The sequence below is a fragment of the Aquarana catesbeiana genome, linkage group LG03, assembly GCF_042186555.1.
Source record: "Aquarana catesbeiana isolate 2022-GZ linkage group LG03, ASM4218655v1, whole genome shotgun sequence".
Classification (NCBI taxonomy): Eukaryota; Metazoa; Chordata; class Amphibia; order Anura; family Ranidae; genus Aquarana; species Aquarana catesbeiana.
This window is the reverse complement of record NC_133326.1, coordinates 439,034,147-439,056,881: the sequence shown is the minus strand read 5'-3', so window position 1 is coordinate 439,056,881 and position 22,735 is coordinate 439,034,147. Positions and strand designations below refer to the sequence as shown.

The following is a 22,735-nucleotide window of genomic DNA, read 5'->3' as shown; positions in this document are numbered from 1 at the left end:
GGTCCTACTTATTGGGTCCTGAGGTGGATCCTGAAACTGACCCACTTGAGTGGTGGAAGCGGCATCAGCCCAACTTCTCAAGACTCAGTCGTCTGGCAAGAAAATACCTGGCCATTCCAGCAACTAGCGCCCCCATCAGAGAGGTTCTTTAGTGTGGGTGGGGGTATTGTCACCTGTCACCGAGCTTGCCTCAAGCCTGCTGTTGTTCATAGGCTCATTTTCCTTGCAAAGAATGTTTAAAATGCAATTTCATTTTTGATGGCAAATGGTGTTACTGTTTACAATAGTTGAACATGTAACTTTACATGTTCAACTCAACTAAAGCTGGCCATACACCTATAGATTATCTGTAGATTTTCTATGGTTAGATGGAAAAAGTAAAACAGATTTCTCCATGTATTGTAATGTACGCTACACTGTGTGGATGGAGGAAACTCTCACTGGGCCAAAGCTTCAGTATCTTGCTAGTCGGCCCCGTTGGCTCTCAACCTAAACAATGCCTGCACCCAATCAGAATGTTCAGGTATTGTGAGAGCCAGCGGGGCCGACTGGCGCAAGATATGGAAGCTTGGGCCAGTGGGAGATAGATTCTTCCATCCACACAGTTCAGCATAGATGAAGGAATCTGTTCCACTTTTTCCATCTGACCTGACCATAGAAATCTGCAGATAATCTATAGGTAGTAAGTATGGCCAGTCTTAGAGTCAGTTACCTCAGGATTTTTTGTTGTTTTGTGGGGATACTGTCACCTGTCACCGAGCTTGCCTCAACCTGTTGTTGATAGGCACATTTTCCTTGCAAAGAATGTTTAAAATGCACTTAAATTTTTTTTAAATTTTGTTTGTTGATGCACTTTAATATAACAAAAAAAAAAAAAAAAAACGGATTCGAATCGTGAATCGAGTTTTTTATAAAAAAAAAAAATCAGATTTTTTTTTGGGGGGGGGGGGGGGGGGGGAATCTCCCAGCCCTAACTCATACCCAAAATGACTGAGTGCTGTAATAAAATCAAAAGGTGCTTCAACAAAGTATTACTTTAAGGGTGTGCACACTTTTTTAGTTTGTTGTTCAACTGAGTTGTACAGTTTATAGGTCACATTAAAGCAGAGTTCCACCCATTTAAAAGTCAGCAGCTACAAAAAGTGTAGCTGCTGACTTTTAATAATCAGACACTCACCTGCCCCACAGTCCAGCGATGCAGGTGCAGGAAGCCTTGCTCCTCTCCCCCTCCTCTCCGAGGCACCAACATTCTAACTGTGGGCGCCTGGCTGTGGCTTCACAGCCGGGCGCGCACTACGCATGCGCGAGCCGCGCTGCAGGCTGTGAATTGTCGGGCAATCTTCTGGGACCTGTGACCTGTCTCAGAAGATTGCAGGGAGGGAGAGGTGAACTTCCTTCCGGCGCTGCAGAGCCAGGGGAGGAAGAGGGAGCTGGCTGCCTGTAAAAACAGGGTACCCGCTCCTCCCCCAAAAAAATGACATGCTAAATGTGGGATGTCAGGGGGTCATCAGCATTTTAAGTGACCGTTCAATTTTTGGGTGGAACTCCGCTTTAGAAGGTGGAAAAAGTTCTGAAATTATTTATCTTTGTCTAATTTTTTTTTACATCACAGAAACCTGACATTTTAACCAGGGGTGTGTAGACTTTTTAGATCCACTGTAATGTGCTAATATGCGGTGCATACTAGCTCATTATGTCTTTACCTTAAAGGTTGCAAAAAAAAAAAAAAACACACACACACACGACGGTTCACTATGCTTTAAGCTGAAATATGTTAAAACACAGACATAAGGTATGAGAACTTATGGCAGCATCAGACAACTATCCCTGTGTCTGCAGTTAACAGTAAATATATGTGAAACACAAAAGACTGGCTTTACAGAATTACATAAATCCTTTGGCAGGTAAAATATAGGCATGGGCTTCCAAAATGTATATTTAGTGGTTTGCTTGGAGTTCCACCTCAACCCTGTGTTGATATGTTTTTCTACGTACACTGAATGTCCCCAGGACAGACAACCACATCTCTCAACTCACTCTATAGACCAGGGGTCTCAAACTCAAATTACCTGAGGGCCACAGGACAAATTTTCACATCCAATGGGGGCTGCATGCAAACTGTCCTTTCCCCCAGTATTGGTGTCAGCGGACGCACTATTAACCCCCAGCACTGGTGTCAGCGGACGCACTATTAACCCCCAGCACTGGTGTCAGCGGACGCACTATTAACCCCCAGCACTGGTGTCAGCGGACGCACTATTAACCCCCCAGCACTGGTGTCAGCGGACGCACTATTAACCCCCAGCACTGGTGTCAGCGGACGCACTATTAACCCCCAGCACTGGTGTCAGCGGACGCACTATTAACCCCCAGCACTGGTGTCAGCGGACGCACTATTAAACCCCCAGCACTGGTGTCAGCAGACGCACTATTAAACCCCCAGCACTGGTGTCAGCGGACGCACTATTAAACCCCCAGCACTGGTGTCAGCGGACGCACTATTAAACCCCCAGCACTGGTGTCAGCGGACGCACTATTAAACCCCCAGCACTGGTGTCAGCGGACGCACTATTAAACCCCCAGCACTGGTGTCAGCGGACGCACTATTAAACCCCCAGCACTGATGTCAGTGGACGCAATATTAAACCCCAGCATTATCCCCTAAACTCCACAAATACCACCCCCCCCCCCCCCCCACACACACACTCCACTTCACAAATACCCCCCCTTACAGTCGACAAATACCAACCCCCACACACACACACACACACTTCACAAATTTCAACCCCAGTCACGCAAATAAGGACTTTGCTCAGCCTCTGTGTGATGGCTCACTAACCTCTCCTCCTGGCAGTCAGTTGGTGGCCTGATCTGCCTCCCAAGTCCTCTCCTCCTGTCAGGTCCTGGCTTCATCACAGGCCTAGTGGCAGGGCACCCTGAGAACGCCACAATCTTCTGCCCTGAGATGGCAGCAGAACCCTGGATCTGGGGCCAGTGTTCTGTCGAGAAGTACCCGCTATCGAATAGTGCCAGGGACCAACTGCGCATGCACCGTACGTAATAGCACAACAGCTGATTTTACGATCAGCTGTTGTGTCGGCGAGACGGCGAGTGGCCATCAATGAAAACATCCGCCCCCTTCATGTTAAATTCCACCCCTCACCTACATGAACGTGCCTTGGCACAATCTGACTGAAAAATGTCTTCAGTCGGCTATTGTGCGCAGGCACCGTCTCGCCAACACAACAGCTGATCGTAAAATCAGTTGTTGTGGTATTACGTATGGCGCATGCGCAGTTCTTCCAGGTGTTCGTCGCAGTTTGTCCAGAAATGCCCCCCATCCAATAGTGCCCGGGCTGAAGGGCGCATGTGCAACGCTTGCGCCGTACGTAACATCACAACAGCTGATTTTACCATCAGCTGTTGTAAGGGCGAGACGGCACAGACGCACAATAGCCGACAGAATTTTTTTTCTGTCAGATTGTGCCCCACGCTCCTCTGCGCACCCGTGGTAAGTTCATGTCTATGATGGGTGGATTTCTACACGTTGTGGGCGGATTTATGGGCACTTGGGGGAGGAATTACATGTCCAGTGCTGCAAAAAAATAAAACTTTGTGATATTCCGCCCCAAAGTACCCATAAATCCGCCCACAAGAAATGTAGAAATCTGTCCATCACAAAAGTTTTGTTTTGCAGCACTGGACATTTAATTCCTCCCCCAAGTGCCCATAAATCCGCTCACAACATGTAGAAATCTGCCCATCATGGACGTGAACTTGCCACGGGAGCTCGGCACAATCTGACAGAAAAAAAAAAAATTCTGTCGGCTATTGTGCTCCTGCGCCATCTCAACAGCTGATGGTAAAATCAGCTGTTGTGATATTACGTACGGCGCATGTGCCCTTCAGCCCGGGCACTGTTTGATGGGGCATTTCTCAACAGAACAGGTGGGTGAGGCGATGGGCAGATCCTCCTTCCGCCTTGCTCTCCTGTGCTGGGCTGCAGCAGCATGTAGCGGAGAGAAGACAAAGAGAAAGCTCCCAGCTGCTGCCACCCACATAGGAGCGGCCCTGCCTGCGGGCCGGTACTTTGAGACCCCTGCTATAGACTAATGGCCCTGTCCGCCAAATACAATTCATTCATCAATAGAATACATCTTGACTGTTCCTAGACTACATGAAGTAGTGAAGTGTGCTTGAAAAATCCACTTAAACTTTGGTGGTCTTTTTGCCACATCCACAGTGCTGCTGACATACTCCCCACCACCTATACATTTTTTCTTCTGACCAAGATTACCATCATCACTTCAGTTGTAATATTTATTTCAGAACACATACATAGAGCAAATAAAAATAAATATTTTATGAAACATTCTAATCAAGAACCTGCAACCTCTCCAAAACGTACCCTTATCATAAACAGGCACATAGATGCCATTTATTTTAAACTGAAAGATTCAGAAACACGACCAACAGGAGACATTTGCATGAGCTATATCATGTATCAAGTTTCTTGAAAGCTTTGTAAATGCAGTAATTACCATAATGTGGCAGATAAAGTTAACTAAGCTGCCTCCCCCTCCTTGAAAGAAGGGGAAAAAAAAAAATTAAAAAAATAAAAGAAGAAAGCAAGCGATTTTTTCCTGCAACTCTTGATTGCAGGAAAGAGAATTGAATCTATGGCTTACTTTAAAATGTCCACTGCGCTGCACACGCAGCTCAGTTTTCACTCTGGCACAGATCCTGGGTACTGGGATGACTGAAAACTGCAAAACTGACACCAGCCTACACGCTAAACCTGAGTGTTTTAGAATGCGACTAGTGTGAATTGGCCCTTAGGGAGGTACAGACATGCACGCTCCTCAGCACAATATTTCCTATGACTTGTCTGTACTCATGGCCACTCACAGCCAGTCCATCCAGAGAAATGCAGCCAAAGGAACGAATAGCCCAAGAGGTGCACATACAGACACAGCCAGTACTTTTTACTGCAGAGCGTCACGAGGAAAGGTTTTAAAGTGAAAGACTCGACAATGGGGCTGAAGGTAAGCATTTAGGTAGATGGCTGCCATTTATGGAGTGAAGAGGACATTTAAAGGCCATTTTTATAAAAAGTGACGTAATCCTTTAAAGTTTTTTCTATTCTTTTTTATCTCGATACTTGATGACAATAACAAACTGGGAGGTTAGGATGAATCTGGTCACGCATGTCACAATTGGACTGCACATCTCTTTTGTATACCCCAACTTCCACATGATTTCCCAGGGTTCTGTGCTGGGACCAATCCTATTTAATTTGTTCATAAACGACCTGGAGGATGGGATAAACAGTTCAATCTCTCTATTTGCAGACGATACTAAGCCAAGCAGGGCAATAACTTCTCCACAGGATGTGGAAATCTTGCAAAAAGACCTGAACAAATTAATGGGGTGGGCGACTACATGGCAAATGAGGTTCAATGTAGAAAAATGTAAAATAATGCATTTGGGTGGCAAAAATATGAATGCAATCTATACACTGGGGGGAGAACCTCTGGGGGAATCTAGGATGGAAAAGGACCTGGGGGTCCTAGTAGATGATAGGCTCAGCAATGGCATGCAATGCCAAGCTGCTGCTAATAAAGCAAACAGACTATTGGCATGCATTAAAAGGGGGATCAACTCCAGAGATAAAACGATAATTCTCCCGCTCTACAAGACGCTGGTCCGGCCGCACCTGGAGTATGCTGTCCAGTTCTGGGCACCAGTCCTCAGGAGGGATGTACTGGAAATGGAGCGAGTACAAAGAAGGGCAACAAAGCTAATAAAGGGTCTGGAGGATCTTAGTTATGAGGAAAGGTTGCGAGCACTGAACTTATTCTCTCTGGAGAAGAGACGCTTGAGAGGGGATATGATTTCAATTTACAAATACTGTACTGGTGACCCCACAATAGGGATAAAACTTTTTCGCAGAAGAGAGTTTAATAAGACTCATGGCCACTCATTACAATTAGAAGAAAAGAGGTTTAACCTTAAACTACGTAGAGGGTTCTTTACTGTAAGAGCGGCAAGGATGTGGAATTCCCTTCCACAGGCGGTGGTCTCAGCGGGGAGCATTGATAGCTTCAAGAAACTATTAGATAATCACCTGAATGACCACAACATACAGGGATATGTAATGTAATACTGACACAGAATCACACACATAGGTTGGACTTGATGGACTTGTGTCTTTTTTCAACCTCACCTACTATGTAACTATGTAACTATGTGAAGCCCTACTCAAAACAACTCAGACAGTAAGTGTTTGTTTACATTTACGGTTTGGGCAGTGGTAAAAAACACCATAGTTCACTGCGGCCAGTGACAGGTTACCAAATTACTTAAAGTGGTGTTCCACCCAAACAAAACAAAAAAAAAAAGAAAAAAAAAAACACATTTGGAAAAAAAATTTTTTTTTTTACTCTCCTCTAAATGGCTGTTGCTAGGGGGTCCCTCGTAGTCTGCCTCCTTCAGTGCCTGGGCTGGTGACATCACTTCCCCTGGGCGCAGGAAGGGCTCAGCTCTGCTCCTTCCCTCTTGTCAATCATATGGGACACGTGACAGGTCCCATATGATTGCGCGGCCAATCACGGCGCTCGCGCATGTGCAGTGGGTGCCCGGCTGTGAAGCCACAGCCGAGCGCCCACAGTTGCAATGCCGGCGCCGCCGAACAGAGGGGGAGACGAGCGGGGCTTCCGATCCCCTGCATCGCTGGACCCTGGGACAGGCAAGTGTCCGATCATTAAAAGTCAGCAGCTGCAGTATTTGTAGCTGCTGGCTTTTATTTATTTATTATTTTTTTAGTGGGAACTCCTCTAAGTGGCCCTCGCACCCCTGGTATAAACTGTATCCTGACTGCGCTCCTGCACTGTTACTCTGTCATTCTTGTCCCTGATGGAGAATACAAGAGGCCATCCCAATACACATTTCACACAATGAAAGAGTATTAGATCTAGTACAAGCAGTCCATTACATTTGTTCTGCAACAATTATAGCAATCAAAAATTTGATATTAAAAAACAATGAAGAGAAAGAATGTTTTGTACTTGTTACACCAACAAATGCAGTGATCACACAGCCAAAAAAAAAACTATGCTGATACAACTAATCGATTATGAAATCAATTACCATTTTCATAATCGATTAATCGGGCAGTAACTTAATGAGGTTAAAAAAACTAAAATTAGCCCTTTATAGTACAAAAAGAGCAAATAATCGCTACTGTAAATACGACTTTCACAGTTCCACAGTAAAAAAAAAGGAACCCCTTACAGTAGCGATTATTTGCTCTTTTTGTACTATAAAGGCCTCATTTTAGTTTTTTTTACCCCGATTATGTTACTAAACGTCTTAGGCCTGGATCACACCTATGTGTTTTTTGGTGCTTTTTTCAGAAACCCACTACAGTTTATTTAACATGGTTTCCTATGGGACACTTTAACATCTATGCTTTTTTCAGCTGCTGCGTATTTGGAAAGGTTCAAGGACTTTTTTCAACACAAAACGGTGTTTTTTTGGTTCAATAGACTTCAATGGAGAAGCTGAAGAAAAAGCATGTAATGCGTTTTTTGCAGCAATTTTTTTTTTTAATCGGCCCAACAACAAATTGGTCAAAAAAAAAAAAGCAAGCAAAAATCGCGAATCGCAGCAAAATCACGTGCGCAAAAATCAAAACGCACAGCAAAAAGAGATCAAAGGCAAACTGCATAGGTGCGTACCAAGCCTTATGCTGGCCACACGGATCAATTTTCAGACAAGAATATTCATACAAAAAATCTTTACATTCGCTGAATGAAAGAACTTTGCTTGAAAATGTCACTTGTAGAGGTCGACCGATATATCGGCCGATATTTGGCTTTTTTTACTTAATCGGCATCGGCTGATTGTGCCGATAAAAAAAGCCGATTCAGCGGGACTTGCAAATGACTTCTGTAATTGAAGTCAATTGCAAGTTGTGTGAAGTTATCTTCTCTCCTCCTCTGGGCAGCCTGCCAAGTCTGATAAGAAGATACATTTGTATCTCTTTCAGGTTCTTTTATCAATAGACTGAACTCCATGGAGAAGTTTTCAGTTTAACCATTTAAAGACTAAATCTTTTCTCACACTTGTTGCTTACAAGTAAAAATCCTGTATTTTCTGCTATAAAATCACTTGGAACCCCCAAACATTATATATATTTTTTTTAGCAGAGACCCTAGGGAATAAAGTAGCGGTTGTTGCAATATTTTATGTCACACGGTATTTGTGCAGCGGTCTTTCAGACGCAATTTTTTTTTTAAAAAAAAATACACTAATGAAATTAAAAAAAAAAAAAAAAAGCAGTAAAGTTAGCCCATTTTTTTTCGTCCAAAAGTTTTGATTACCTGTTTTTGTGTATTTAATATTTAAGATATAGTTATTTTTTTTTTAATCTAAATTCTACAGACAAGTGAACTGATTGGAGGTTTGTTTTGTTTAATAAATGTTTAAATATAAAAAATTTTCTGTATCACTTATTACTTAAGGCTGCTTTCACATTAGAGCGGGCAGGCGTTGACGGTAAAACGCTGTTAATTTTAGCGGCGCTTTACCGTCGCTATTCGGCTGCTAGCGGGGCACTTATAACCCAGCTAGCGGCCGAGGAAGGGGTTAAATGCGCCCCTGAAGCGCTGCTGCCGAAACGCTTTGTAGGCGCTTCGGCAGTAGTGCGCATTCATTTCAATGGGCGTGGAGTGGTGGAGGAGGGGTATACACCGCTCTAAAGATGCCGCTTGCAGGACTTTTTTTTAACATCCTGCCAGCGCATCGCCTTAGTGTGAAAGCACTCGGGCTTTCACACAGACTGCAGGGGAGCCGTTTTACAGGCGCTATTTTTAGCCCAAAAGCGCCTGAAAAACGCCCCCAGTGTGAAAGGGGTCTAACTGTTAGATTTTATGAGATGAAGGGAAAAAAAAAAAAAAAATCGGCCTAATATAATCGGCCCAAAAAAAAATCGGCATCGTATATCGGCCACCGCGATTTCTAAATATCGGCTTTGGCATCGGCCAGAGAAAAACCCATATCGTTCCACCTCTAGTCACTTGCTTTTAACATTCAGTTTTAAAATGAATGTAATTTCTGAACGAAAACTACATACACGGTCTAAAAATTAATTTGCCCAAGAAGATTTCTATTATTTCTAAATTTTCCCTTCACTGTGGTTGAAAACAAATGTCGATTTGTCCCTACTAACGATTAGAAAATTGAACGAACGTTCTTAAAATTACATTTTTTTTTGAAGGAAGACATTGTTTTTGTATGGCCAGCATATAATATATTACAGTTCTGTTTGGAAATCTGCAAAACAGTCTAACTTTTTTTTTCTTTAAATAAAAATAATTGATCTCCGAGTCTGATGATATTTACCAGATTCAACCTCTAATAGTATATACAGTATATCTCTACTGTCTGTTATTCTCAGACTGGATTAGAGATTTTGCTCCCTAACCATATAGTTGGTTATTTATATTTACCACTGCATAGAGATATGTATTAAATATAAATTGCCTTTTTTTTCTTTTTTTTTTTTTTTTTTTTTAAACTTTACATATTAACTAAAATTATACACCACAGTTTAAGGTTATTAACTGATTAAACAAAACTGTAATCGGCCAACTAATCGATTATGAAAATAATCTTTAGTTGCAGCCCTAACTGTAATGCAGTGGTATAAGCTAAAGCTTTTTGCCTTGTTTTAATTTGGAGTGAAAAAAGCACTTAGAAATGCAATTGCTAATGAAGGAGATATAGCAAAAATGAACCTTTCTTCCTACTGTATGTACCTCAATGTGAATGTATCCCAAGTCCCATCTCTATTTTTGATACATACTGCACAGACATAATCCATGGTTCTCACAATCAGGAACTTGCCCTAATCAATAATGTACCAACAATGGAGCAAGTACTGTTATTCCTTTAGACAAAGTGATTGAAAGAGGTTAAATACACTAGAAATCACGTAATGGTTCACAGCAGTTCATGACTGGCTACCCTTTAACATTATCCTTAAAATATAAAGTGAAAGGTTCATAATAAAAAAGGAAAAAAAAAAAAAAAAGTTTCAACATAATGTGCAATAAATTCCACAGGTGCAATTTAAATACTTTGAAGATGGGTACACTTACAATCTCCTCTCGGTGGAGCACTGATTAAAGGAGGCACAGGCGCAGTGCTGATAGGTGGACCAGTGGGCGGTGCAGAGGATCTTGTCAAAGAAGGGGATGATGTGGGAGGAGGCCCTAAATGTGGCCGCACTGGCTCAGACTGGCTCATTGGTGGTGGAGCAGGACCTGGAAATCATGGTCAGGACAGATGTTTAAAGTATTTACAATGCAAATTTAGGTTCAGTCTAATGCAAACCAATAATTATTCACATAAGCCTTTATAAAAAGCTGCAAATATACTGAAATGCTTAATTCACATAAGCAGAAAAACATTTCTCTTCTATTCGTAACTTCTTAGGGTTGGATTGCCTCTCAAAAAATTTAAATTTACCTGCTAATGTACCAACGATTTTTGAATTGAGAGTTATTGCATGCGCTTAACCACTTAAAGACCAGGCCTCTTTTTCAGACTCAGTGTTTTACAAGTTAAAAACAAGTTTTTTTGCTAGAAAATTACTTAGAAAAAAAATATATAATATTTGGGGGTTCTAACACCCTAGAGAATAAAATGGCGGTCATTGCAATACTTTTTGTCACCCCATATTTGCGCAGCGGTCTAACAAGAGCACTTTTTTTGGAAAAAATTCACTTTTTTGAATAAAAAAAAAAATAAGACAACTGTAAAGTTAGCCCAATTTTTTTTATATTGTGAAAGATAAGGTTACGACGAGTAAATGGATACCCAATATGTCATGCTTCAAAATTGCGCCGGCTCGTGGAATGGCGTCAAACTTTTGCCCTTAAAAATCTCCATAGGCGACTGTTAAAAAAAATTCTACAGGTTGCAAGTTTTGAGTTACAGAGGAGGTCTAGGGCTAGAATTATTGCTCTCACTCTAATGATTGCGGTGATACCTCACATGTGTGGTTTGAACACCGTTTTCACATGCGGGGCGCTACTCACGTATGCGTTTTTTTTTTTTCCTTATTGTTTCACTGTTTTTTTTTGTTTTTTTTTTTTTTTAAACCGGGTCACTTTTATTCCTATTACAAGGAATGTAAACATCCCTTGTAATAGAAAAAAAAGCATGACAGGTCCCCTTAAATATAAGATCTGGGGTCAAAAAGTCCTCAGATCTCATATTTGGACTTAAATGCAATTAAAAAAAAAAAAAAAAAATTGTCATTTGAAAAAATGACAACAGAAAAATGTCCCATTAAGACGTATGGGTGGAAGTGACGTTTTGACGTCGTTTCCGCCTTGCTATAGTATAGAGACGGGTGGGGGAACCATCTTCCTCTCACTCGTCTCCATATTCTGCCACGGATAGGTCCCAATCGCCTCGGCCGCTGCCGACGGCTCCGGTAAGCGGCAGAGGGCGCGGGATGAAATCCGCCGCAGAGACCACCATTATCGCAAACAGGACCGCCGGCTCAAAAGATGGATACCTCGGGTTGTGGCAGCAGCGGCTGCCGTTACCGAGATATCCATCTTTAAACTGCCGACGTATATGTACAGGAGCCGGTCGGCAAAAGGTATACTGAAACGGAAAAAGTTAATACTGGTTTCTTACTATTTTTTGTACCTAGTGTTTTATTTTCTTGATAAAAACCTCTTTCATGGAGGAAAAAAAAAAAAAGGGAAGTCATTTCCTGTCTATGTCCCTTCCCACTCAAGGACAGCATGGCAAGAGCATTAGCAGTTTCCAAGTAACAAGCAAAACACATAAGGGCACTTTCACACTGAGCAGCGTCGGCGGTAAAGCGGCGCTATTTTTAGCGGCACTTTACCATTGTTTTTGCGGTGCTTTACGCCCGCTAGCGGGGAGCTTTTAACCCCTCGCTAACAGCCAAAAAAGGGTTAAAAGCGCCGCTGCAACGGCACTGTCCACTGATTTCAATGGGCAGGGGAGCTTTAGGAGCGGCGTATGCACCGCTCCTACAGCGCCTCAAAGATGCTGCTTGCAGGGCTTTGAGTGTCCTGCAAGCGCACCGCTCCAGTGTGAAAGCCCTTGGGCTTTCACATTGGAGTGGAAGTAGTGTCAAAGGGGTCTAAGTGTAATTTACTTGCACAAAATTTTGTGTACATTTGTAGCAGATATTGCAATAAATTTTATGTTAAACTGATCACTACTGATTACATGTACAGCTCACTGAAAGAACAGAAATATATGTGTCGCTAAAACATTGTTTGCAATTATAGTCCTCTTTTCTGCACACCAGCATATTAAAGAAGACTGAGCAAACTTCTCTGGTTCGAAAGGAGGTTAAAACGGTACTAAACCTATTGATAGAACCATTTTCCAAAAACGGTTACATTTTGAAGGCATGCCATGAATGATATGGTCACAATTGTGTGTGCTCGAAATTGAACTGTCAAGCCATCAAATGGCGGATGTCATAACATGTAGGTACCATGTCAACTGCAGATCAAAGGGAGACTGAAATGGCAGATTTTTTGGCTGTAAAAGACAGGGTGGTTTAGTTCTGATTTGAAGTGTTTGTAAAGGATTTTTTTTAAATAGAAAACATGTCATACTTACCTGCTCTGTGCAAAGATTTTGCACAGAGCAGCCCCAATACTCCCCTTCTCGGGTCCCCCACCGGCACCCCAGTCCCTCCCCCTGCAGAGTGCCCCTATAGCAAGCTGCCAGCTATGGGGGCACTCCTGCATACTCGTTCCCACGCCCCATTTTTTTTCTTAGAATACAAAATCAGTTGTGGTAAAGTAGCTTTAAAAATAGATTGGTATAAAATAAATACCTTGTGATCCTGACCGTGCATATTACTCCCTTACTCAGGGTGGCAACACAGTGCTGGTTAACAGTCTTCTGCATTGTCACGCTTTTTTTTTTTTTTTTTTATAAGGTTATGGAGGTTTAGATTTTTTTTCTCACATATAGTCATGTGACTGCAAGAGCACCAATCTGATCTGTGCAGCCCCGGCCAAATGATACAAAAATGCACTTAAGTGACATGAGCAGGACACGTCCCAATCTGAAATTAGACTCATCTCACATATTGGCTATTGACTGGAAACTGGAAAAAGTTTTTGTGACCAAGTTACAGACAATTTAAAAAATATATTTACAATGCTGAGAAATGTAAAATTTCACATATGTCAAAGCATGTACAACTGAGTTTAAAGTGTTACTAAACCCAGAACCCTGCATTCACTATAGCTGGTCTCCCACCGTACACAGAACATGGAAATGCAAGAGTTTTAGTGAATATAAACGACTAAATACCTTTTCCCATAAGCTGTTAGAGCAGTTTTGTGACTTCTACCAGTGTCTAGTTAAAGCTTGTAGGAGGAGTTTTCATTCTCAACCAATTGTCCTATGAGGCTGCAGGACCCCTGACCCTCTGTCTGGACAGTGCTGATTGGCCCCGTGCTGATCACATGCACGCTCCCAAGAAAAAAATAAAATAAATAAAACTAGCAATACACACCAAACAGAGCATGTGCAGCTTGCCCCCAAGGCTCTGTTCTATCAAGAGATGGTTTTGGGACTGTGGAAGAAGAGGAGGATCAGAGAAGACAGGATCAAACAGCCTTTTTACACAGTGCAGGGGATTAACCCCTTAGGTTTCACAGAGAGTATAATAAACATGTTTTCCTGCATATAAAAGACTGATGATTTTACTGTTGTGGGTTTAGTAACTTTTTATGCATTAGTAGTAAATTATTTTTAGGTGCACTACACATAAAGCTCAATTGAACTTTCAGTTTAACTGGGCTTTAACCGCTTCAATACAGTGCATTTTCACCCCCTTCCTGCCCAAGCCATTTTTCAGCTTTCAGCGCTGTCGCACTTTGAATGACAATTGCGCGGTCATACAATACTGTACCCAAATGAAATTGTTATTTTTTCCCCACAAATAGAGCTTTATTTTGGTGGTATTTGATCACCTCTGCTGTTTTTATTTTTTGCGCTATAAACAAAAGAAAAGTGACAAGTTTGAAAAAAAAAAAAATAATATTTTTTACTTTTTGCGATAATAAATATCCAATTTTTTTTTCTTTAAAACAAAATTTTTTCCTCAGTTTAGCCCGATATGTATTCTTCTACATATTTTTGGTAAAAAAAAAAAAAAAAAAAAACGCAAGCATATAGTGATTGGTTTGCGCAAAAGTTAAAGCGTCTACAAAATAGGGGATAGATTTAGAACATTTTTATTTATTTTATTTTTTTTTTTACTAGCAATGGGGGCAATCTGCGATTTTTATCGCGACTGCGATATTGCGGCGGACATATCAGACAATTTTGACACATTTTTGGGACCATTAACATTTATACAGCGATCCGTGCTATAAAAATGCAGATTACTGTATAAATGTGACTGGCAGGGAAGGGGTTAACACTAGGTGGTGATCGAGGGGTTAAATGTGTTTGCTAGGGAGTGTTTCTAACTGTAGGGGGAGGGGACTCACTAGGGGTGGAGACCGATCGGTGTTCCTCTGTATTGGGAACATACCATCGGTCTCCTCTCCTGTGACAGGACCGTGGATCTGTGTGTACACACACACACACACACACACACACGGGCCTGCTGTGTTACCGGCAAGTGCGGGTGCCCGGCGGACATCATGGCCGCCAGGCACGCGCCCAGTGACACGGCGGGCGCGCACAATCGTTGGCGGCACGCACGTGCCCCCTGGTGGGCCGGGAAAGCGAGGCCGTCATATGACTCCGGCCCGCAACGAGAGCTGCGCCGCCAGACTGTCAATTGACAGCCGGCGGTCGGCAAGCAGTTAAAGTTATGAAGATCAGCTTTCCACAAACACTTCACCTTCTGTATTCTAACTAAACCATTCCCAAACCTTTAAAATACAGTGAACAGAAGCAGTACATTTTCAATGCCATCTCTTCTTTTAAGGAATAATACAAAATCATACTACTGATAGTAATTATTTTTATCATTTCCAGGTGTCTAATGAAAATGAGAAAATGTTCAAAATGACTTTTACCTGGGCTCATAAAACTGTTTTGAAGAGGGGGTCCTCCAAAGGGAGGTCCATACTGCTGGGTAGTTGGAGGCTTTGAATTTCCCACCGATGGCCCTGGGGCCATTCCCGTTGTGGATGGTGCATGATTGGCCAGAGATTGTGCATGACTTAATGGTGTTGGAAAATACTGCCAGTTTGACGATGTCAACTGTCTTGCATGTGAAACACTGCTGCCAACGGTCACGGGAGATCCAAACGAGTTCTGAAGTGGAGGTGGCATTCTGGGTGCAGATGCATTATTTGGGGGAGGTGCCATTGGGGAAGGTCCCATATGTGGTCTAACAGTTTGTCCAGATCCCTGATAATTTCCTGGCAGTGGAGCAGCCTGAGGAATAGTCTGAGGACCACCATAACTGTATAGTCCAGCAACTGCTTGTGGAGACGCTTTCGCTGGCATCTGCTGAGGATAGGAGACAGGAAGTCCCGGACTGTAACTCTGTCCAGCTGGTGGATAAATCAAAGGGTTCTGAACCGGACCTGTAAAAAAAAAAAAAAAAAAAAAAAAAAAAAAACACATAAATATTTGCCTTCAACATGTTCTCACAAGCAAAGCCCAATAATGAACATAAAGCGTTTTGTACCATATGCTGCCCTAAAGTAAACCTGTATTTAATTTTAAAAATTCAAATATAAAAGCCCCAACAGCATACACTTCTGGAAGCACTCTATTACCTTGTATTTCAGCTTTTCTGTGCCCAGTTGTCATTTAGTATAGTTTTGTTATTTAATGCCAGAGCTCATCTTTATGTCTTCCATTAAGGTAAAGGTGAGCTCTAAAACCGGCCATAGACAGTTCGACTCTTGACCAGTTTAGCAGGAATGGGCCGAGATTCAAATTGTGTATGGACAGTCTGAGTGTACTAAGTTGATTGATCGATCAACCCCTGGTTGCAGGAAAGAAATTTGCACCGTCTATGGCCTGCCTAACTAATGCTCTCTGTTGAGGCAACATATCTCTTGCTCTCTAGAGTCTACGCATATTTTACATATCTCTTGCTCTCTAGAGTCTACGCATATTTTACTAGTCTTAGAAGCCATAGATTGCAGAATAAGTAACAGCATATGATGGCAATCTACAAGGATGCACAGATACTTTTTAGTTACCGATTCACCCAATTTTATACCCCTTATATCCTGGTGCTCAACCTGTAGCCCTTTGGCATGTAGCATGTGCTATGCGGGCATCAGGCCACTGAAGACATTTTTTTCTTTACACAGAGCTAAAAGAAAACATCTCATATGTGCGCTCCCTCTCTGTCCCCAGGAACAAACAAATTCTCAATTGTCATGTGGCCTACCTGTTTAGACTTTGTCTTTTTGCTGTTTGTACAGTTAAAGGGCAAGTTCACCTTGACAGAAAAATCTGTAAAAGGTGACCATACACTGGACTCTCTCCTCATCCACCAAGTATGAACACCGATTTCCTTTCTTCCCCTAGTCAGTCCCATCCCCCCTACAGTTAGAACACACCTAGGAACACAGTTAACCCCTTGATCACCCCCTAGTGTTAACTCCTTCCCTGCCAGTGTCATTTATACAGTAATCGGTGCATTTTAATTTCACCAATCGCTGTATAAATAAAACTGCTCCCAAAAATGTGTCAAAAGTGTCCGATTTGTCCACCGCAATATCGCAGTCCCAATAAAAATTGCTGATCGCCACCATTACTAGTAAAAAAAAATAATATATATCAGGGGTGCAACGGATCATCACCGATCCGTGATCCAAACGGTTCAGCCTGTTTGGATCGGCACACATGCGCTCCGCGGAGCGCTCTGCCACTTTGGCCTTAGGAAAGGCCACGGCTTCGGCCTAGCTCCGGAGCAGCAGCCATCTTGGTACAACTGGTGGCCGTTTACCACGTGATCGCTCCGTCAATTGACAGAGCGATCACTTGTAAACAAACCGGCGTTATGTCATGACGCCGGTTCCTCTCTCCCCTCTGTGTACTGATCTGTACAGTGGAGGGGAGAGATCAGATGGCAGCAGTGCCAATACTCTGCCATAACCTGACAATACTCTGCCAATATATTATTACAGTGGGGGAGATTTTTTTCTGTTGATCCGAACTGTGATCTGAGGAAAGATCCGAACCATGAGTTTTTTGATCCGTTGCACCCCTAATATATATATATATATATATATATATATATATATATATATATATATATATATATATATATATATATATATATATATATATATATATATATATATATATATATATATATATATATATATATATATACACACACATACATATACACACACACAGTGGGGACGGAAAGTATTCAGACCCCCTTAAATTTTTCACTCTTTGTTATGTTGCAGCCATTTGCTAAAATCATTTAAGTTCATTTTTTTCCCTCATTAATGTACACACAGCACCCCATATTGACAGAAAAACACAGAATTGTTGACATTTTTGCAGATTTATTAAAAAAGAAAAACTGAAATATCACATGGTCCTAAGTATTCAGACCCTTTGCTCAATATTTAGTAGAAGCACCCTTTTGATCTAATACAGCCATGAGTCTTTTTGGGAAAGGTGCAACAAGTTTCTCACACCTGGATTTGGGGATCCTCTGCCATTCTTCCTTGCAGATCCTCTCCAGTTCTGTCAGGTTGGATGGTAAACGTTGGTGGACAACCATTTTTAAGTCTCTCCAGAGATGCTCAATTGGGTTTAAGTCAGGGCTCTGGCTGGGCCATTCAACAACAGTCACGGAGTTGTTGTGAAGCCACTCCATTATTGTAGCTGTGTGCTTAGGGTCATTGTCTTGTTGGAAGGTAAACCTTCGGCCCAGTCTGAGGTCCTGAGCACTCTGGAGAAGGTTTTCGTCCAGGATATCCCTGTATTTGGCCGCATTCATCTTTCCCTCTATTGCAACCAGTCGTCCTGTCCCTGCAGCTGAAAAACACCCCCACAGCATGATGCTGCCACCACCATGCTTCACTGTTGGGACTGTATTGGAAATGTGATGAGCAGTGCCTGGTTTTCTCCACACATACCGCTTAGCATTAAGGCCAAAAAGTTCTATCTTGGTCTCATCAGACCATGGAATCTTATTTCTCACCATCTTGGAGTCTTTCGGGTGTTTTTTTTTAGCAAACTCCATGCAGGCTTTCATGTGTCTTGCACTGAGGAGAGGCTTCCGTCGGGTCACTCTGCCATAGGGCCCCGACTGGTAGAGGGTTGCAGTGATGGTTGACTTTCTACAACCTTCTGTCATGTCCCGACTGCATCTCTGGAGCTCAGCCACAGTGATCTTTGGGTTCTTCTTTACCTATCTCACCAAGGCTCTTCTCCCCCAATAGCTCAGTTTGGCTGGACGGCCAGCTCTAGGAAGGGTTCTGGTCATCCCAAACGTCTTCCATTTAAGGATTATGGTGGCCACTGTGCTCTTAGGAACCTTAAGTGCAGCAGCAATTTTTTTGTAACCTTGGCCAGACCTGTGCCTTGTCACAATTCTGTCTTTGAGCTCTTCAGGCAGTTCCTTTAGCCTCATGATTCTCATTTGCTCTGACATGCACTGTGAGCTGTAAGGTCTTATATAGACCGGTGTGTGGCTTTCCTAATCAAGTCCAATCAGTATAATCAAACACAGCTGGACTCAAATGAAGGTGTAGAACCATCTCAAGGATGATCAGAAAAAATGGACAGCACCTGAGTTAAATATATGAGTGTCACAGCAAAGGGTCTGAATACTTAGGACCATGTGATATTTCAGTTTTTCTTTTTTAATAAATCTGCAAAAATGTCAACAATTCTGTGTTTTTCTGTCAATATGAGGTGCTGTGTGTATATTAATGAAGAAAAAAAAAAATGAACTTAAATGATTTTAGCAAATGGCTGCAATATAACAAAGAGTGAAAAATTTAAGGGGATCTAAATACTTTCCGTCCCCACTGTGTGTATATATAATCTATCTATCTATACATACATACATACATACATACATACATACATACATATACACACACACACCATAAATCTATCCCCTATTTTGTAGACGCTATAACTTTTGCAATCAAGATACGCTTATTGCGATTTTTGTTACCAAAAATATGTAGAATACATATCGGCCTAAACTGAGATAAAAATGTGTGTTTTTTTTTTTTAAATTGGGATATTTACTATAGCAAAAAAGAAAAAGATAGTGTTTTCTTTTCAAACTGCAGAGATGATCACATACCACCAAAAGAAAGGTGTATTTGTTGGAAAAAAAGGCCGTCAGTTTTGTTTAGGTACAGCGTCGCACTACAGCGCAATTGTCAATTAATGTGACGCAGTGCCATATCGCAAAAAACGGCCTGGTCATTGAGCAACCAAATCTTCCAGGGCTAAATAATTTTTTCATGCTCTGTATAGCAACCAGGCTTTCATTGCATTTTTGCCAAGTTGATTATATTTTTGCATGGGTTTTAAAACACCCCCACCAAAAAGAAACAAACCTTTTCCTATTTATGGCTTTTGAACCCTAAAGTTAAAGAGGTTGTAAACCCCTGAAATTAAATATGAACAAAATATATCCTTCTGAAGTGTGTTCTTGCCTCAATTTTTAGTACTTGGGCTCCTTTCACACTGAGGCGCTCTGCAGGCGCTAAAGTGCTAAAAATAACGCCTGCAAAGCGCCCCGAAAGAGCTGCTCAATGCACTCCAGTGCTAACCCTTTTTCAGCCGCTAGCAGGGGGTTAAAACCGCCCCGCTAGCGCCGCTAAAACGGCGATATATTTAGCGCCGCTGTACCGCCGGTGCCCGCCTCAGTGTGAAAGTAGCCTGAGTGTGGTTCCTGTCTGATCTTACTTTCCTCTCCAAAACAAGGCAATTCCTGGAGACAGCCCTACCCTCCTAGCACACAAGGTTATTGACAGCCTCAGCTGTGCATAGTTCCCTATGAGCCTGTGTAAAGGGGGCGTGTAGTTTACCTCCACTCAGGTCTCAGATTACACTCAGCTCTGCGCAGTGTATGACAGATCTCCACCCCCGCAAGCTGAAAAATACCCTTTGATCTAGAGGTTTTGAAAGGCTCTAGAGAAGAATAGGCTGCAGATAAACAGATACAGCTTACGTAGGAGGATTTGCTTCCTCACTGTGAATCTGAGGCTAGTCACTTCAGTGGATTTATGTAAGGGTTTAGTGTCATTTTAAGCCAAGAAGGTTTGATTCTTTTTTGTCTTCTACAAATATAATCTCACTTAAAGCGTGTTCACTGAGCTTACCAAGTGAAAAGATGATGAGAAAGCAGTTAACAAAAGTGTATATTCGCAAACACTGAACTACTGTATAGGATCTAAGTATTTAAAGAGTAACTGCAGTCTGCTCACATAAAAATAAAAACATATTTGCCATTCTGAAGCTTCCCTCCAACCACTTTGCATATTATTTTATATATACAGTGATTCTGTACTTGCCAAATATGCTGCAGAAATCTCCCTCAACTGAGTCTGGCTGCAACCATTTGAAGCTGCTGCCTTTTCACTTCCTGAACTTACACAGAGGCACACCTCCAGCTCTGCAGCTCATTGGCCCTCTTATGACTCATCCCCCCCTCCCTTCCTGGCAAACTGTCACCAGAGTGAGAGAGAGCTGTGCATTAGATCATAAGCCTAGGCTTTTTATCAGACAGAACACAGGAAGTGGGCTGTATAAGGCATTTACTGGCTGAAAAAAAGTGTTTTACTATCCAAAGTTCACACAAGGGCAGAAGATTTAATTTTGAGCATTATGCTAACACGGTGTCTGTGGTGAAGACACGGTGACCCCCACCATCTACCTTGATCCCCCCTCAGATTTCCTCGAGTCGCCACTCTTCATTGGAAGTTGGCGTTACAACTACCTGTGGTGCTGCTTCAGTCCGTGATTCCTGGCACACCCTGCAACTTCTGAAGCCCTTTAGCTCTGGACTACAAACAGCCCTAACCATCTTTGGGTGGAATCATCCCAACCCGATATCCTGTACCTGGCTTTTCATGCAGTTGATACGATGATGGACTATTGACACCGAGACTAGACGTCCGGGCTATGACTACCTGCACACAAGAAGCAAAACGGTGAGCTGTATCTTACTACTATTAATTGCAAGGAAGCATCATCAGCATATTCTGTCCTTTATATGTGCCTAGTCTCCCCGAAGCATATCTGTCTTTAGTCTCCGATCCCCACTCACAGTGCCTTTATGATCGTTATCAAGCGGACTTTGAATCACAGTATCCATAGTTCAAAATACTCGAGGAAATCTTCACACATCACAAGCATTCGGTCTATATATTTTTTTTTTTAAGTACCCTATCAAACATTTCAGTATATTTCTTTATGAAAAGTAACTTTTCAATTTTTCACTCATATAATTAAAACGTTCGAAGGACTCCATCTCCAGGTCAGATCCTCGGATCGGCTAAATGTCTGCGTGTGTGTGTGATGGATATGAAATGTGTGATCTAGGTATGGTGGCCACCTGTGTCTCATCTAGACGTAAAGTCTTATTTTAATTATGTGTTGGAGATGGGTGTAGTATTTCATTATTTATATGCATTTATGTTTTCTGGATAATCAATAAATGATATTTAGCATTTCACCGGCCTGTCCACTCTGAAGAATATCTTTGGGCTTTTCCCGTTTTTTATATGCAGAAGATTTAATATATGGAAAGCTGAAAAAAAAAATGACTGAAGTTCAGCTTTGAGAAGCTTCCACGTAGCCAGGACTGTACATGTGGCAGCTACAGCTTTGTTCAGAGAGCAAAGATGAAAACTGTGGTAAATGTGCCAGGATTACTCCAACCTTGCTACGGTCATTTTCAAACATATCTGAGAAAATACTATCTGTATTCCTAGCTGGCCTGAATACAGAAAAATGGGAGGACACTTTACCTCCACAGAATAAGCAGGTTTTAGTGCCAGTTCACACTAGTGCTGTGCAGATAACATGCAATGTCTGTGCAATGCATTTTCAGCCATACAAACTGTATGGCTGAAATCGCATTTGCACCAAAATGGAACAGGGCCCTTTTTTGACCCACAGTGGAATCACCTATGTGATCCGATTCCGCACCATTTCACAGTTCGCACTGCGATCTGATCTGGGGGTGTCATTAACTTTACATTGACAGCCCCAGTGGTTCGCAGATCTCAGTGTGAACCACTGTGCAATTCAGGTGCGATGCGGGAACCAGCACTGAATCGTAGGGTTTCCAGCATTGCACCAGTGTAAACCGAGCCTTAGGCTGGATTCACACCTTTCAAAGCTGTACCAAAAAGATGAAATTTCTTTAAAAATATATAAATCCAAGAACAGTAATATATTCCAAATTACCAGTCTTTAGATGTGTGGCTGTATTAGTTTTCATTTTTAACCCCTTGCTGACCGCCTAACTGCGAATGTACATCATGATTTTGACTAGGGTTGCACCAATACTAGTATCAATACCGAGCATTTGCATGAGTACTTTTACACGTGCAAATGCTCCGATGCTTGACGCGATACCTGGGCAATCAGGGATGATCGGTGCGACGAGTTACAACCATCGATCTCCCTGTATAGATTTCAATAAAGCAGCTGACAGCTACTTCTTCTTCTTCGT

At 42.2% G+C, this 22,735-nt stretch overlaps 1 protein-coding gene across 2 annotated transcripts in view; it reads right to left on the bottom strand.

Moving 5' to 3' along the window:
- SEC24A (SEC24 homolog A, COPII coat complex component) overlaps positions 1 to 22,735 on the bottom strand; it is a 233,736-nt gene that overhangs the window by 184,483 nt on the left and 26,518 nt on the right. The window contains exons 2-3 of one of the 2 annotated variants that reach the window (XM_073620800.1): positions 15,114 to 15,629; positions 10,164 to 10,328 (exon numbers count right to left, since the gene is read on the bottom strand). In XM_073620800.1, the coding sequence (XP_073476901.1) occupies positions 10,164 to 10,328; positions 15,114 to 15,629 (681 nt within the window). The remainder of the gene's footprint in view (positions 1 to 10,163; positions 10,329 to 15,113; positions 15,630 to 22,735) is intronic. The other variant, XM_073620802.1, reaches the window with a different exon arrangement.